The sequence below is a fragment of the Mustela lutreola genome, chromosome 9 (assembly GCF_030435805.1).
Source record: "Mustela lutreola isolate mMusLut2 chromosome 9, mMusLut2.pri, whole genome shotgun sequence".
Classification (NCBI taxonomy): domain Eukaryota; kingdom Metazoa; phylum Chordata; class Mammalia; order Carnivora; family Mustelidae; genus Mustela; species Mustela lutreola.
Genome location: NC_081298.1, coordinates 119,990,257 through 120,007,152, shown reverse-complemented (window position 1 = coordinate 120,007,152; position 16,896 = coordinate 119,990,257). Strand labels below are relative to the sequence as shown.

At 33.5% G+C, this 16,896-nt stretch overlaps 1 protein-coding gene across 10 annotated transcripts in view; it reads left to right on the top strand.

Annotated features, from left to right (window-relative positions):
• Positions 1 to 16,896, top strand: part of BIRC6 (baculoviral IAP repeat containing 6) — a 226,673-nt gene that overhangs the window by 125,357 nt on the left and 84,420 nt on the right. For all 10 annotated transcript variants that reach the window (XR_009357395.1, XM_059188672.1, XM_059188669.1 and 7 more), the window contains 9 exons: positions 2,146 to 2,273; positions 6,264 to 6,826; positions 7,803 to 7,978; positions 8,945 to 9,041; positions 9,181 to 9,375; positions 10,284 to 10,484; positions 13,144 to 13,423; positions 14,513 to 14,769; positions 15,025 to 15,133. Coding sequence is in view for 9 of the 10 variants with exons in the window: in XM_059188672.1 (XP_059044655.1) it covers positions 2,146 to 2,273; positions 6,264 to 6,826; positions 7,803 to 7,978; positions 8,945 to 9,041; positions 9,181 to 9,375; positions 10,284 to 10,484; positions 13,144 to 13,423; positions 14,513 to 14,769; positions 15,025 to 15,133 (2,006 nt within the window). In the remaining variant the exon portion in view is untranslated. The remainder of the gene's footprint in view (positions 1 to 2,145; positions 2,274 to 6,263; positions 6,827 to 7,802; positions 7,979 to 8,944; positions 9,042 to 9,180; positions 9,376 to 10,283; positions 10,485 to 13,143; positions 13,424 to 14,512; positions 14,770 to 15,024; positions 15,134 to 16,896) is intronic.

Below are 16,896 nucleotides of genomic sequence, written 5' to 3'. Positions count from 1 at the left end.
AAACTAGTGATAGGCCCAGATTATTCAATAAACACTTTCGTAAAGAAAAACTTAATGTACCTAATATATAAAATTTTTATTGCTAAGGTATTGTTAGTATTTTATGTATTAATGTAATATAAAATGTTTTGTATAATATATAATAGCTATATTGAAACTGAAGCATAGGAGGTAGTATATTTTCTTTTGAATTTTTACTGGATTTTTATGTAGGTATGTATTTTTGGCATTAATTTTGGATGATTTAAGAAACATTATGAAAAAATACCTGAAAAGGAAGCATTTCAGAAATTTTAGAATGAATAAAGGTTTTACAAATAATGTACCATTTTAATGACCTCTATGTCAAGATTGGTAATTTACCTAACTTAGTTATTTTGAAATATTAAATATATTGTTGAACGAAAAAATAACAAGAAGTATTGCTCAGAACTTCCAAACATTTTTAGTCTTACTATAAGCTTCATTTATATCAATTAATGTCTTGCTACACTGTACTGTTTGTAAAATATTTCTACTTCATTTTATTTCTTTTTATGTAAAATATGTATTTTGTGTTGATGGTGTCTTTTCAGTGCAGGTATGCAACATAACTGTCTTTTTAAACTTACCTTCTTAAATTCTTCTCTGGATTTGCCATTAGACAAATGCTCATTTAGCTAATGAGCATTTACCTTTCTAATGTTTCATTTATTCAGCAAGCTTTTAAGAGGCTTCTGTGTGCTGGGTCCAGGTATTGTTCTAGATGCTGGTGATATAAGTCATACCAAACCAAGTCTCTAACTTCTTACAGCTTAAATTCTGTTGGATATGTTTAGTCAGTACTCTCATACTACATACACTTTTCATTTTGCAGATCGCAATAAAACAAATGACACAAGGATGACAATAAGAGCAGAAACTATTATAGTTAGGTGGGGCCAGAGGCCTGTTATCAAGGGATTATTGTATATAGAGATATATGAATTTGGAATGTGAAGATTCCTGGGATCGTTGATTGTAATAACTTCATTATTTTACATTTAAGAAATGATGTGTTATCTTCATTGTCTACAATTACACAACTTACTAGCAGTAGATCTAGGTATTGGAGAGCATGCTATTGTATAAAATAGAGTTGTTTTCTTCCCGCTTTTGTTTTTTTAAAGGCAGAGTAGGGGTGCCTGGGTGGCTCAGTGGGTTAAAGCCTCTGCCTTCTGCCTTCAGCTCGGGGTCATGATCCCAGAGTCCTGGGATAGAGTCCCATATGGGGGTCTCTGCTCAGCAGGGAGCCTGCTTCCTCCTCTCTCTCTGCCTGCTTCTCTGCCTACTTGTGATCTCTGTCTGTCAAATAAATAAATAAAATCTTTTTAAAAAAAAAAGGCAGAGTAAAGTTACTAAAAATCAGACTTTCCACTGATCTCTTCATTGTATGCAGGAAGTTTGGTTAAGCATGCTATGATTTATGTGCTCAGTATTAGAAATTAAGTTTGTCTAACTTCAAAACAGTTTCAAGAATTATATTACATTTTATTTTACCAGAACTACTGTTGGTTTTTATGAGCATAGCAAATAGGGATAAAATAAAATCACATGGAGAGGTGTTACAAAACGCTCGAAGACATACCTCATGTTACTTAGTGTGGTTCTCATCATTTCTTTCATTGATGAGACAGAAGTTTGGGAAAGCATTTTTGAATTGGTACAGGTTTGTTTTTACCTTTAGAGCTTTTTCTTTCTGCTTTTTTTTTTTCTTTCATGGTAGTGTTAGAAGCATGACCATTTATGGATCACTTAACCTCTTTGAGTGCTTCTGTTTTGAAATGGATGATAAGGGTGTTTGTGAAAATCAGTGCAAAAGTTCTTTGTACTTTTAAAAGCATTATGAAGGCATTTCTTGTGTAATTCGGGTGTTTTTTTCTGTTTTGAGTTCTATAAACCTGTAAGTTCTAAACCATAATGATAAAGTTATTGATACTAGAATTTATGATTTTCAGTTTAAATATGTTCAGACCTAAAAAATTAATTGGTTTTCTGCTATCACTGTTTATATTTTTGTTCTTTATATGAAAAGTTAAAGGAGTATAGTGCTTGATTTCACACTTGATAACATTTATAGAATTATTCATTAAAAATTATAAGTAAAACATTTTCCATTCTCTTCAGGTTGGTCCAACAGCTACACAGGCTATGCAAGAATTTCTTACCCGGTTACAAGTGCATCTTTCTTCAACATGTCCTCAAATATTCAGTGAATTTTTGCTCAAGCTAATTCATATACTTTCAACAGAAAGGTAAATTTCAATGGATATTTAGATCCTGATATAGAAGTAATATGTGATCCTTAGATAAACTCTCCCTTACCATTTGTTGTTGGGTGTGTCTGGAACAGATAATGAGGAGTATAGTAGGGATTAAGGGGGAAGGGCTAACGGTTTATCCATTTCTCTCCTGACTGTTTTCATTCCATTTTATTATGGCTCTCTCGGATTCCTGAACTCTATGAAAGATATACAGTGCATCAAATCTCTACTTGCTTTTAATGATTTTGTAGATTACTGAAATTTACTTGAAGCTGTTTATATTGTTCTAGAATACAGAGAGAGTATTAAAGCTACCAAGGATTTTACTTGAAACCAGTATTAAGAAAACTTGAAAAAAATAGCTTAAAAAAGAAAATTACAGGGATGTTTATGTGGCTCTGTCAGTTAAGTGTCTGCCTTTGGTTTAGGTCATGATCCTGGGGTCCTGGGATTCAGCCCCACACTGGGCTCCCTGCTCAGTGGGTGTCTGCTTCTCCCCCCTCCCATACTCTCTCTCTCAAATAAATAAATAAAATTTTTAAGAAGAAGATAATTACATACCAGTCTCATAGGAAAATCCTAAATAAATTTATTAACAAAATCATGCAATATGTTAGAAGAATAATTGTGACCATGAGTGGTTAAAAACCATAATACATACCACATTAGTGAATCATTATCTTTATACTGTAAGACATTACTTTCTGATGAAAATATTTTTTTTAGAAAGAGAGCAAGAGCACATGGGGGTGGGGCAGGTGGGAGGGGCAGAGGGGGAGAGCGAATTGCAAATAGACTTCTTGCCCAGCACTGAGTCCCACACAGGCCCGATCTCACTTCTCTGAGACCATGACCTGAGCCAAAATCAAAATTCAGATGCTTAACCAGGTGAGCCATCCAGGATCCCCATATTTTCTGTTTCTTGTGAAAGTCTCTAGTTCCTGATAAATTAGCTAAGAGCTTTTAGGTAACTTAATTACATGACTGAAACGAAATACCCAGTCTTATTATAAAAAGGGCATTCAGTTTTATCAGTAAGTGTTTTGCAGATACTTTCTATCAATCTGTGGATTGTATTTTCATTTGAACAGTATCCTTGAAAAAACAAGTTCTCTATTTTGATGAAGTCTTACTTGTTTGTCAACCTTTTCCTTTATATATATTTTTGTGTGATTAAGAAAAAATCTTTGCCTAATCCAAGGTCAGTACAATACAAATGATCTGATACAGTTTTCTTCTAGGAATTTTATAGTTTTAGTTCTTAGATTTAAGTTTATGTTGCATTTGGGTTGAAGTTTATTATTTTGCCTGTGGATATCCAATTGTTCCTATGATGTTTATTTTAAAGACTGCCTTTTTTTTAAAGATTTTATTTTATTTATTTGACAGACAGAGATTACAAGTAGGCAGAGAGGCAGGCAGAGAGAGAGAGAGGAGGAAGCAGACTCTCTGCCAAGCGGAGAGTCCAACGTGAGGCTCGATCCCAGGACCCTGGGATCATGACCTGAGCTGAAGGCAGAGGCTTTTAACCCACTGAGCCACCCAGGCGCCCCAAGACTGCTTTTTTCATTCAATTCTTTTTGTATGCATTTTAAAAATCAGTTGACTGTATTTGATTTGTACTGTTTCTGGACTTTATTCTGTAGAACTGATGTTTGTGTCTATACTTTTCCAGTATCTTATTGCCTTGGTACCGCCATAGTTTCTTGAAATCTGGTAGTGCAGATTTTCCAACTTTGTTCTTTTTTCAGAATTGTTTTGGTTGTTCTAGTTCCTTTGCTTTTCCACATAAATTTTAGAATACATTTATTGATTCTTGTCTGCATTGCCCAAAATAAAACAAAATGAAAAACTTCTGGGCTTTGATTGAGAATCCATTGATCTACAGATCAGTGTAGGAAAAATTACATAGCCTTTTTGGATTTTTCTTTATATACAGTCATATGGTCAGTGAATGAAAAAACAGTCTCATTTCTTCCTTTCCAATGTGTATGCTTAGCCCCTAAGCCCTGCCCTGCCTCCTCTCTTAAGTACTGGTTAGTATTTCCAACATGATTGATTGAAGTGGTTAAATATGCCCTCTTTTTTTCTCATTCTTAAAGTAGAGGTCTTTCAGAAGTAGAAATGATACTAGCTGTAGCTTCCTTTGTAAATGCCTCATACCAAGTTGAGGAGGTTTTTTTGTGTTTTTAATTTGCTAAGGCTTTAAAAAATCATGTATTACGCTTGGATTTTATGAAATGCTTTCTCTGTATCTTTTGAAATGATCATGTGTCATTTCTTGAATTGTCTATAAATATGGTGAATTACATCGATTATTTTTTTTTAAGTGTTGATTTATATGTACGGAAGGATATACTTACTGGGTCATGAGGTTTTATCCTTTTCAAACTTGCTGAGTGGAATTAGTTAAACATTTTGTTGATTTTGAATCTGTGTTTTTTTGAGGGATGTTTGCACTTTCTTACAATGTCCAGTTTTTATGTAAAGTGTGTATTTTTAATATATTTTATATATTATTATATATAATTATATATTATATATATCTTTTATATATATTTTAGACTCATAAATTGGGGGATCCCTTTTCTATTTTATGAAAGAGATTGTGTAAAACTGGTAGTACTGCTCACTTAAATATTTGATAGTTTTCGCCACTGAGGCATACTGAGTCTGGAGTTTTCTTGTAAGAAAAAATGTTCCACTTATTTCATAGGTGAAGGGTTATTCAGGTTTTCTACTTCTTGAGTGACATTTGGCAGTTTGCATCTTGAAGGAATTTGTTCATTTCTTCTATGTTGAAGTATTGATATTATTCCTTATTATCCTTTTAATGTTGATAGGTTCTAGTTTGATTCCTTTATTTCATTTCTAATTTTGATAATTTTTATTTACTTAAATAGGTCATTCTTGCTAGAAGTTTATCAGTATTACTGATATTTTCAGAGAATGAACATAAAGCTTTGCCATCCCCTTCAGTCCCTTTCCAAAGTCATCATCAGAGTTGCAGGTTTAACTCCTCAGTCCCATAAGATTGCCCTCACTTGAGAGGGCACTTGTGAGTCCTAGGTCCCAGGCTATCATACTTCTGTCAGATTTGGGTACAAATCCAGAGGTTCTCGCAGCATTCTCTTCAGTTTTGATAATTTGTTAAAATGACATAGAACCCAGGAAGAACATTTTACTTATATTTACTGGTTTATTATAAACTATGTAAATCACGAACAGCCAAATAGAATATATGTATAGGGTAATGTGTGTGGCAAGGGGGTTTGAGGAGGTTGGGTGCTTGTAAATGGGCTTGAACACCAAGGGTTCTGTGTTATTACCTTTCCATACACCAGGGTGTACCAAGTTGTTAAATATTTTAGCTGAATTCTTCTTACTCATTTGAATGTTGCCAATGTCTCTTCTCACATTCTGCCACAGGAGAGCCAATGCTCCTTGGAGGTGCCTATATTCTCATGGATTTTAAGCTATCTAATGGGTTTATAAACTTTTTAGCTACTTTGAATTTCTCCTGTTAATTTGGGGGCACTGTTCTTTCCAGCTTTTTATGTCTTAGACATGAGCAAAACCAGAGAGCATTTAATTTTGATGCATAAGAATTATTTGACCAAATCTTAATTTTTGAAAATCATAGTTGGTAGAGAATGTTTAAAACAGCACCATTTGAGGATATGAAAAGCCAGAGTTTATCCCATTATGAGGAGTGCCATGTAATGCTGAAATATTTTGGTCTGGGGTTTCAAAATCACCTCTTTGATTTACTTGTCTTTTCCTTTCTATTTGGAAGGGAAGTCATTTTTTGTTTTGTAAAATGGAGAAGAGGGTAAGAATGACTCAGGAAGAGATGGAAACCATTTGCTGCAAAATGAAAGAGAATACCAAGAGTTTAATTGCTCGCTTTCTGGTATGTGATGGTTACTTTACAAAAAGTTGAACCGGATTAATTTTTAATCCTCTTACCTTTTTCTGCAGGGGTGCTTTCCAGACAGGCCAAGGACCTCTTGATGCCCAAGTAAAGCTCTTAGAATTTACTCTGGAGCAGAATTTTGAAGTTGTTTCCATTAGTACTATTTCTGCTGTCATAGAGTCCGTCACCTTTTTAGTGCACCACTATATCACTTGCTCAGACAAAGTCATGTCTCGAAGTGGCTCTGATAGCTCAGTGGGTGCTCGAGCATGCTTTGGGGGACTCTTTGCCAACCTCATTCGTCCAGGTGATGCAAAAGCAGTTTGTGGAGAAATGACAAGAGATCAGCTCATGTTCGATTTGTTAAAACTGGTAAACATCTTAGTACAGCTGCCTCTTTCAGACAACAGAGAATACAGTGCAAGAGTGTCTGTGACCACCAACACAACAGACAGTGTTTCAGATGAAGAGAAAGTCTCAGGAGGCAAAGATGGAAATGGAAGCAGTAGTAGTATTCAAGGATCACCTGCATATGTCGCTGACTTAGTGTTAGCCAACCAACAGATTATGAGCCAGATTTTGTCTGCTCTGGGCCTGTGTAATAGCAGTGCCATGGCGATGATAATTGGTACGTATTGAGAATATTTAATTTTATACTTATTCCTGGTATTGTATCTCTTTTCTTAAGCAACATATAGATTCATTTTTTACCACTTTATAGTATAAAGCTACTTTATTGCAAACTTCTTAGCATTATGTAAGTGAAAACTTACAAACTGGCTTCTGTCAATAAGTGAAACTGAAATTAGGAAGAATTTAAGTGTGAGTTTTGGAAATTACTAGCCAAATAACTTATAGTTTGTTAAATTAAGAAAAAAAAAAAAAACCAGTCTTCTAAGTAAAGTACCACAATCTATAGTTGTACATCTCTAATATTTTATAGATAAAGGATACTACATCAAATTTTGTATTTGGGAACCAGTAAGGTTTTATTTATTCACATTTGATTAAGAAGTGAAATATAAAATTTTATCCAAAGTGTAACAGTTTCTGTGACTACATACCAATGTAAAATTTCTATATGGTTGCCTATTTGAAAGATAATATCTTGTGTTAATTTTTTTCGAATAATTAAACTTCTGTAAATTGTGACAAAATTCATTCCAGTCTATTTTTACTTAATTCTTTGTGTTAAGGAAACAGTCATCATATATCTTTTTTTTTTTAATTAGATGATTTGAAGTATAGTTATGTACACATCACTTTCTCTCCATTTCCTTTCTTCTCCATACATAGCTAATGTGTAAGATGACGTTGCTCAGTCATAGAGCAACTTCTTTTTATTGTCACCTGCAATAGAGGTATCTCGTGTGAAAAGGTATCCAAAAATACGCTTTACTGAATGCTATGATAAATACCTCAGTTTCATGGATAGATAGATAAACACATACACACACACACACACACACACACACACTCACACACACACAACTGTTGAATAGCCATCCTTCAGTGGTTTCAGGAGAAATGACTTCTAAGCTTTTAATTACTGGTTTTTAGGGATATACTTCTCAAAAAATGTGTAATCTTTTTATTTAAACTAGGAGCAAGTGGATTACATCTTACCAAACATGAGAACTTTCATGGTGGGTTAGATGCCATATCAGTAGGGGATGGATTATTTACCATACTGACGACCCTCAGTAAAAAAGCTTCTACAGTCCACATGATGCTGCAGCCAATTTTAACCTACATGGCCTGTGGATATATGGGCAGACAAGTAAGTTCAATCCGGCAACTATTTCAGTGATGTAAATAGTTTGTAGCAGTGAAAATAGAGAATTATTCTAGAACAGAGAACAGAGGACTCATGTCATGTATTGGAAAAAGAGCAGCAGCATTAGGTGAGAACTGTAGACTATTCCTAGAAGTTAGAATGTAATATTTGCTAGAGTTGATATTGTCAAAAATGACTACAGTGATAGAAGAATAAAAAACATTTAGCATATTATTAAATTTTAGACTTTTCCCCCATTGTCTGAAGAAATAGTTCTTTCTTTTCCCCTGCAAATAGCATAGTTGAATACCAAAATGTTCTCTGTAGATGTTACATATGAAAATTTAATGCACCCTTTTTTCAAGCTACGTTGTATGTTTAGTTTCCTTTCAGCTGAAAGGGATTTGGGTGATTTTAAAAGAAAAATAGTTAAAATACTATTGCTTTTTATCTTTCCTTATAAAATGAAATTATAGGAACCAGTGTGATTATTTTAACTTCTAGTCTATTTACCATTTTTTTTCAAATACAGGTTTTAAAATATACTTCTTTAAGGAGTATTTTGTTAGTGTAAAATTACCATTTTCTTAAAAATTTATTGCATGTATGTGTGTTTTTCCATGAGTAGATAGAAAGATTTAAGAAGGATTCATTTTTAAATGAAATTAGCATCTAATGGAAAACAAAATGAATGCACATTAAGGTCAAAAATGAAAGTAGTAGGTATAGACATATGCTTTAAAAAAAAATATTCTGAGTTCAGAGAGGATACTGTATACTTCCTTTCTGATTCAGGTAAGATTTCTTATGTATTTTGGCAGATATGTTGTATATAGTGATTTAGATTAAGGCTGCTATGAATCATTAACTATAAAAGAATATTACATTTAATAAGTTTTATTGTTCTGATTCACAGGAAAGTCATAATTAAGATTTTTAAAGTCACAATATACTTTTTTTCCCCCCTAGGGCTCTCTTGCTACCTGTCAGTTATCTGAACCATTACTGTGGTTTATTTTGAGAGTATTAGATACTAGTGATGCCTTGAAAGCATTCCATGATATGGGTAAGATAAGTTCCAAAAATTGTTTTTTAGTATAATCATGTGATAGTGTATGATCTCGTTTTTGTATTGCTCTGCAAATGGTGACTCAGTGTCAGACTATCTTAAGATAATTTTCATTTGGTGTTCTTTGTAAATTTAGGTGGTGTTCAGCTGATTTGCAACAATATGGTTACTAGCACAAGGGCTATTGTAAACACCGCAAGAAGTATGGTATCAACTATTATGAAATTCCTTGACTCTGGTCCAAATAAAGCTGTTGATAGCAGTTTGAAAACAAGAATACTAGCTTCTGAGCCTGACAATGCAGAAGGGATCCATAACTTTGCACCCCTGGGTAAGAAAAGAATAATTAAATCTTTTTTTTTTTAAGATTTTATTTATTTATTTGACAGAGAGTGATCACAAGTAGGCAGAGAGTCAGGGGAAAGCAGGCTCCCTGCTGAGCGGAGAGCCCCATGCAGGGCTCAGTCTCAGGACCCTGAGACCATGACCTGAGCCGAAGACAGAGGCTCAACCCACTGGGCCACCCAGGTGCCCCAAGGATTATTAAATCTTATTGGTATGGGTTTATAGTTTATTTAACTGGTATGAAGCAAAAATAGTTGTTGAAGTAAGTTGATCATGTTACAAGTAACGCCAGTTACAAACAATTAGTTGATTAGAAGCAAGTTTTTAATGTTTTTTTTAGCAATCACATTTGTTTTTATTTCTGAGTTAAATAGTACAACAATTTGTCAAACTAGCAAATTCTTATGTCAGTTTTCATTGTAAATATTAATCTATTAAAGGACTTGTTCCTTCTTATTTTGAATGATTTTTTAAAGTAGCCTCAGATTTAGTTACTCCTTTTCACAGTTTACATAGTTTCCTTATATATATTTCTTTTCATGTTTCTGACTCAAGAATAGTGACAACCAAGATAAAGGTGATTCTTTTCAAGTTGAAGGTTTTCTTGAACATAGTATTTTTACTTAAATTATTTGAGAGTTGTGCTAGATTTGTTGTTACTGCTACTTTAATTTTCATTCAACATGTGAGTACCAAGAAATTAGACAACAGTAATGAACTTGTCACTTTGCAAGTTGACTAGCTCACACTAGATGTACTAAGTACATCCATAGTATCGTATGTTTATGGTTTATCTAATTTTTTCTAGTTTTAATTATTGCGATTTGAAACTTCTTGATGTTTTATTTGTTTTTTTCTATGAAGTTCTTTTTATATTTAAAATCTCTTCTGTAGGTACAATTACATCTAGCAGTCCTACTGCCCAACCAGCTGAGGTGCTTTTACAGGCCACGCCACCCCATAGAAGAGCTCGCTCTGCTGCTTGGTCCTACATCTTTCTGCCAGAGGAGGCTTGGTGCGACCTTACCATTCACCTTCCTGCAGCAGTGCTTCTGAAAGAGATACATATCCAGCCGCATCTTGCATCTCTTGCAAGTGAGTCATATTTTTTGTAAAGAAGCATTATGAAAATAAACTATAATTGAGAAACATTTAAAAATATGAAAAATACTTGGCAAATAGTGATACACTTAATTATGATTCCCCAATTGCTTACTTTTGAAGGGTTTTTTTTGTATAATATTCAACATTACCATGAAATCATTTCCCATGAGCTGAATCGTCATGGCTGTTCCCTTCAAACAAATAGAATGTTTCATGAAATCCAAACAGATATCCTTCAGTTATATATAATTTTGCCTTGCCTTTCTTCCTAAATTAAGCTGTAATGTTGAGATTAGTTTATACACCCATAGATAGAATGTTATTTTCTCTATCCCTGTCCTCAGTGTGAGTCCTATAATGTGAAATTAAATCTATTAGATGTATTAGTCTTTCCCCCTTCCCATTATAAGAACATGTAAAGAATATTTTATTGTAATATTTTGCATATTACAGTGTGAATTTTTTCAATTTGTACTATTTTGAATATCATTTGATGCTTTTCATTGATAAGTTTTGTCACTTTCCAAGGTAAGCCATTCAAAAGAATTTTTAGAAAACAAGTTTTACGTTAAAAGGAGCAACAGCTCTTTCAAGTATTCATAAAGGAATGTGAAATACTATTTGCATTATTTTATCCCCAAATTCTTTCAGTATAAACATAGTGACTTTTATGTTGAAATTGTCACATTCATTTATGTTGCTGATTAATTCTGATTGTCAGATGTCACTCAATAATTGGGTGAAGAACTGTGGGAAACTTTTTAGATCCTGGCATATGTGGAAGAAGAAATGTTCCACTTGCAAAATTAGACTACTGTTAATTTTTTTAGACTACTGTTATTTTTTAATATACTTGTGGCATTCACGCTTAGATAAAAACCAATATAATGAATATAATTGCAGAAGGAAAATGCGTGAATTCATAGTGTTTTAGCAGATCAAAAACTACTGTATTACATAGTAAAATATAAGTATTAGATGTAGAGGAAAAGCTAAGGTGAGGAAGGAATTGATTTTATTTAGAAGGAGTTACGAGTGGTCCATGTACATCATGGCTTTGAAGTGAATTTGCACATGGGAACTGAGATAGGAAGAGTGTTACAGGGATGAACTCTGTTCATTATAAAAAAATTGCTAGTTTTGGGGGCACCTGGGTGGCTCAGTTCAGTTAAGCAAACTCTTGATTGTAGCTTAGCTCATGATCTCAAAGATCATGAGATCGAGCCCTTCGTCGGGTTCCACATGGCTTTGAGTCTGCTTAGTATTCTGTCTCCTCCTCTTCCTCTGCGTATACCCCCACAGCGCCCCCACTCGTTTTCCCCCAACCCGGCACCCACCCTACTCCTGCACACGCATGGGCACATACACACTCACTCTCAAAAATCACTAGGTTAGGTGTGCCTACTATAACTGTGCTTAATAAAACATTTTGGTTTTAATACTGGATTGGAGCAGAAATTGAAGATATGTTTTGTTCCACTGGAAATAACATAGCCTTTAGAATCAAATATGGGCTTGAATATAAAATGTGCCATTTGTTCATGTGAGAATTAGGATTATTTAATCTCTTTGACTTTGTCAATTTGTGTAAAATTTGGATAATACTTTTCTCAAAAGTGAAGATTAAATTTCAAAATTGATAAGACTTGTCTAGTTCTTGGTGTAACCTAGTATGTAATTGGCATATAGTAAAAGTTACCTCCTAATCTTATAATTGAAATTAAAATTAAGATAAATGTTCAAAGGTCATTTTAGTTAATAACTACCTTTCTTCTTTTTTTTTTTTTCTTTTTAAGATTTTATGTATTTGATAGAGAAGACAGACAGCAAGGGAGGGAACACACAAGCAGGGGAAGTGGGAAAGGGAGAAGCAGGCTTCCTGCCAAGCAGGGAGTCCTATGCGGGGCTCCATCCCGGGACCCTGGGACCAAGACTTGAGCTGAAGGCAGATGCTTAATAACTGAGCCACCCAGGCACCTCCCATAGCTACATTTTTATATGGGGTTCCATGTTATGTTAGAAATAATTTTCCCATATGATTTCGTTGAGTCTACTTAAATTTTAGCAGAAAATGATTTAAAATAAAGTCATCTGGATGTTTTTGTTAAATTTGAAAGGGAATTAAAATATTAGAGGCAAAAGCAGCTTAACTCAGCTGTATTAAAAATCATTGCAATGTGGTAGTACTGAAATATGAGTTGGTAGAAAAGCATTTTGTTTTTTTATATTTTCTTTGCCAAATGATATAACAACAGTAAACCATGGCATATTAATAAAATATTCCACATTGCTGGTACTAATTCTGAGTGAAGTAGAAATAATAGAGCAATTGCCAATTTGGCAGGTTTTTTCCTTGTGAAGACTCAAGGTGTACATGTGTATTTTCAGTTAATCCTTTTTTTAGGTGAATGTTAGAATTTTAAAAATACTCTTTCCGCTATATTGTAGATCTCATATTTTGTGTTGGAAAATCGTTCCAAAATCAATTATTTTGAAAGTCATTGACAAAGTATGATGTGGCATATAAATTTTCTTTTTGCAAACTCATAGTGAATATAACTAAAAGCTTCTGTTTTACTGGGATTTCCACTCAACCATGAAGTCCAGTTCACATTTTCTTTAGTAATTTTTAAATATTCTTTTCCTACAGCCTGCCCGTCCTCAGTGTCTGTTGAAGTGAGTGCAGATGGGGTAAACATGCTACCTTTGTCTACTCCTGTTGTCACAAGTGGTCTCACCTACATAAAAATTCAGCTGGTAAAAGCTGAAGTAGCTTCTGCCGTCTGCCTTAGACTTCATCGCCCACGAGATGCAAGCACATTAGGCCTTTCACAAATTAAATTACTGGGCCTCACTGCTTTTGGTACCACTTCTTCAGCAACAGTTAATAATCCCTTTCTTCCATCTGAAGATCAGGTATCCAAAACGAGGTATGTTATGTATCTCATTTTTTTAAAAAAGCTTTCTGAGCTTTTTATGAAATTATTTATTCTGTGGTTTCTTTTTTTTAGGGCTTAGGAAGTTCTTTGCTCCATAGGTAATTTATATAATACCATAGTTTTATTTGGTGCAATAGAGATACTAATTCTGTAGAACTGGAACTTGAGGCTGGTTAAAATTGAGATTTGTGTGTTTAATTCTTGAGATTTAGACTGTAGATTTACAGTGTGGTACATATATGGGTATAGGTTTCTCTTCTTTGGATCACAGTCTAATATAAGACTTCCCAAGTGTCTGTTACTAGGATACATCTGGGCCATACAAATTGACTATATGGACAGAGACCTCGTCATATGGTAGTTCCTAAATGCCAATTAATATAGAAGGGTTAGCTTGGAATCCTACAAATTGACCAAGTAAACCAAGACCTGAATATATCCTTTTATTCACATTCATCTGGTAAATTTTGATAGTTGAAGATTTTATAGACTGGTTCTGTTGGAAGTTTTACCAGATAAAAAATTTAGGGGGGCGCCTGGGTGGCTCAGTGGGTTAAGCCACTGCCTTCGGCTCGGGTCATGATCTCAGAGTCCTGGGATCGAGTCCCGCATCGGGCTCTCTGCTCAGCAGAGAGCCTGCTTCCCTCTCTCTCTCTCAGCCTGCCTCTCCATCTACTTGTGATTTCTCTCTGTCAAATAAATAAATAAAATCTTTAAAAAAAAAAAAAAAATTTAGGGTTTTTGTTTTATTCTTAAGCGGCCAAGACTTTATCATTTTGTACAGCTCTAATTTTGCGCAGTTTATATTTAAACATATAAATATATGGATACATAAAAATATTTTCTGACTAATTTAAAAGAGAACCATGTAGTTCCTAAATGGGATTAGTGGGTAAGTATCATTTGTTGTGTTATGGAGAAAACTTAGTGTGTTTAATTCCTTATTGATCTTACAGCATTTTTTTATACAGATTGCTGTTATTTATGAAACACAGCATGCTGATTTGTTTTATTTTACCCCAGAAATAATCTGAGCTACTTAAGTTTACCACATAAGCCATTTTGTGTTGTATATTTCAGTATTGGATGGTTACGGTTATTACATCATTGCCTTACTCACATCAGTGATCTGGAAGGAATGATGGCCAGTGCAGCTGCTCCCACTGCTAATCTGCTACAGACTTGTGCTGCGTTATTGATGTCCCCATATTGCGGAATGCATTCCCCGAACATCGAGGTCGTGCTTGTAAAGATAGGACTGCAGTCCACTAGAATTGGCCTGAAGCTTATAGACATTCTTCTGAGAAACTGTGCAGCATCAGGCAGTGATCCTACAGGTGACAGTTAACTTTGATAGTTTAAGTTATACCTGTCTGTCAAATAATGATGGTTGAATTATGTGATCTCTGTAATGTAGCTTGTTTCTGAAATTAATTTCCTTTATGGTTTTCAATGTTTTAGGGGTTGGTTTGTTATTTTTGTTATAATTTATAGAAGAGTTATTTTTAATTAACAATTTAAAATTAAATTGAGCAAATCTTCTTATCCCATTTGCTGATCGAACAAACTTTCCTTTGGTTCTTTATGGCAAGATTTGAACAGCCCTTTACTTTTTGGAAGACTGAATGGACTGTCTTCTGATTCTACAATAGATATTCTTTACCAGCTTGGAACAACTCAGGATCCTGGAACAAAGGACAGGTATACGTTGATCTTGTTTTTTGTTTATGGACACACATACACACAATCACATGGTAGTCAGTATTCCTTGTAATTCTTTCTCCTTAGAGCTTTCATAAAGGTTAAGACTGTTAATTACATTGCACATTTACCTGTGTGCTTTATCTGATACTACTTCTAGAGATTTTTGTGAACATTTAACATAAATCTTTATGTATGTGGACATATTTTAAGCAAATTTGAACTCAAATAGAATTTTTAATGCTATATTTTCATTGGAATGAAATAAAATACTAGATATTTCTCTGTGAACAGTGTTGTGATGAGATCTTTATAAGTTGTAATGATCTCATAATCATACTTCTGTCTTCGGTAGTATTTACTAACTATCTGAATATAGGAATATTGTGTCCATATTAGGTGTGAAGACTGTTTTGACAATGATAATAGTATTTGTTTTGATTGCTTATTATTATTTATAATATTCATTGACAGCTTTTCATTATACTTTGCATTTTTCTCTCTCCTACCACAAAGTTAAACACTATCATACCAAGTAAATAACATCTAAACATTTCACCTAGATGTTTAGTGATGTTTTAGTGTAGGTAATTTTTAAGTGAGTTTTACTAATGTAGTTCTTTTCCTTGATGTCTTCTACCTTCAAATTGGTAAGAATTCCCAAGTATTTTTGAAACATGTTTTTATTGGTAAATTTTTGAGTTATGATTTGGCATTTTCTTTGATGCATATCCTTTATATCAGAAGAACATTTATAGTGTACGTAACTCTATAAACAAATGATCTTTTGTTTTCTGAGTTACGTCATCCTTTAATATATTGATTAGCATTTGAGAACATTAGAGATTTTATTAATTTATATATAAACTACCAAATTATTAATTTTTGTGGGTACTTAACTCATAAGTATTTACTAAGTAGCTGCTATATGCCTGGCCAGATACTAGAATGACCAAGTTCATTGAATCCAGCTTTTGGTTTGAGGAGTCAGGATACCATCACTCACAAGGGAAGATTTACATAGGTCAGTCTTGGCAGTATATAGTAGAATGTCAGGCGTGGAAGAAGCCTAGTAAATATTGATACTTTAACCACTGATACTGTAATGGCTTTTATTTATTTTAGGCTAGTTGCTTTCATATTTTCTAATTTAAAATGTTTAAATGACATTTAACCAAGTAAACTTATTTTCAGCATGACTTCAAAATATTAAATAAGCTGATTTCCATTAAGCTTTTTCCCTTACATAAATTACATGGTTATTCTATTTAAAAATAGAAATTTTTAAAAAATTTTTTTGATAAAAGAAATTTGTGCCAAGTTTGAATTATAGTGATTAATAGGGTTAAAAAGAATATAAAAAATGAGTTTTAAATATTTTTCTGGAACAGTTTTCTTAACATCTCTTACAGTTATTTGATTCTTTAATAGTTTTATGGTTTTTATCATAAGAAAATTGCTGTGAACAAAGTTGTTTTTACTGCATAATACTTTTAAAAATGTAACTTTTAGAACTGACATAATAACAAGATTGTTGGCCTCTATGGATTGAGAAAATCTTACTCCTCCCTAATTGCTTATCTCTCTTCTCTTTTTCTGTCTTCTCTTAATTTTCTATCATACAAAATTAATTAGCATTATTTACTTTACTACCCCCATTTCTTTTACCCGGAAGCAAAGAATCTTTTGATGTAAACTAGAAATGTGAAAACAAACAAAAATATAAACACCTTGTTTTAAGAACTCTTGTCCCATTTTCTGTA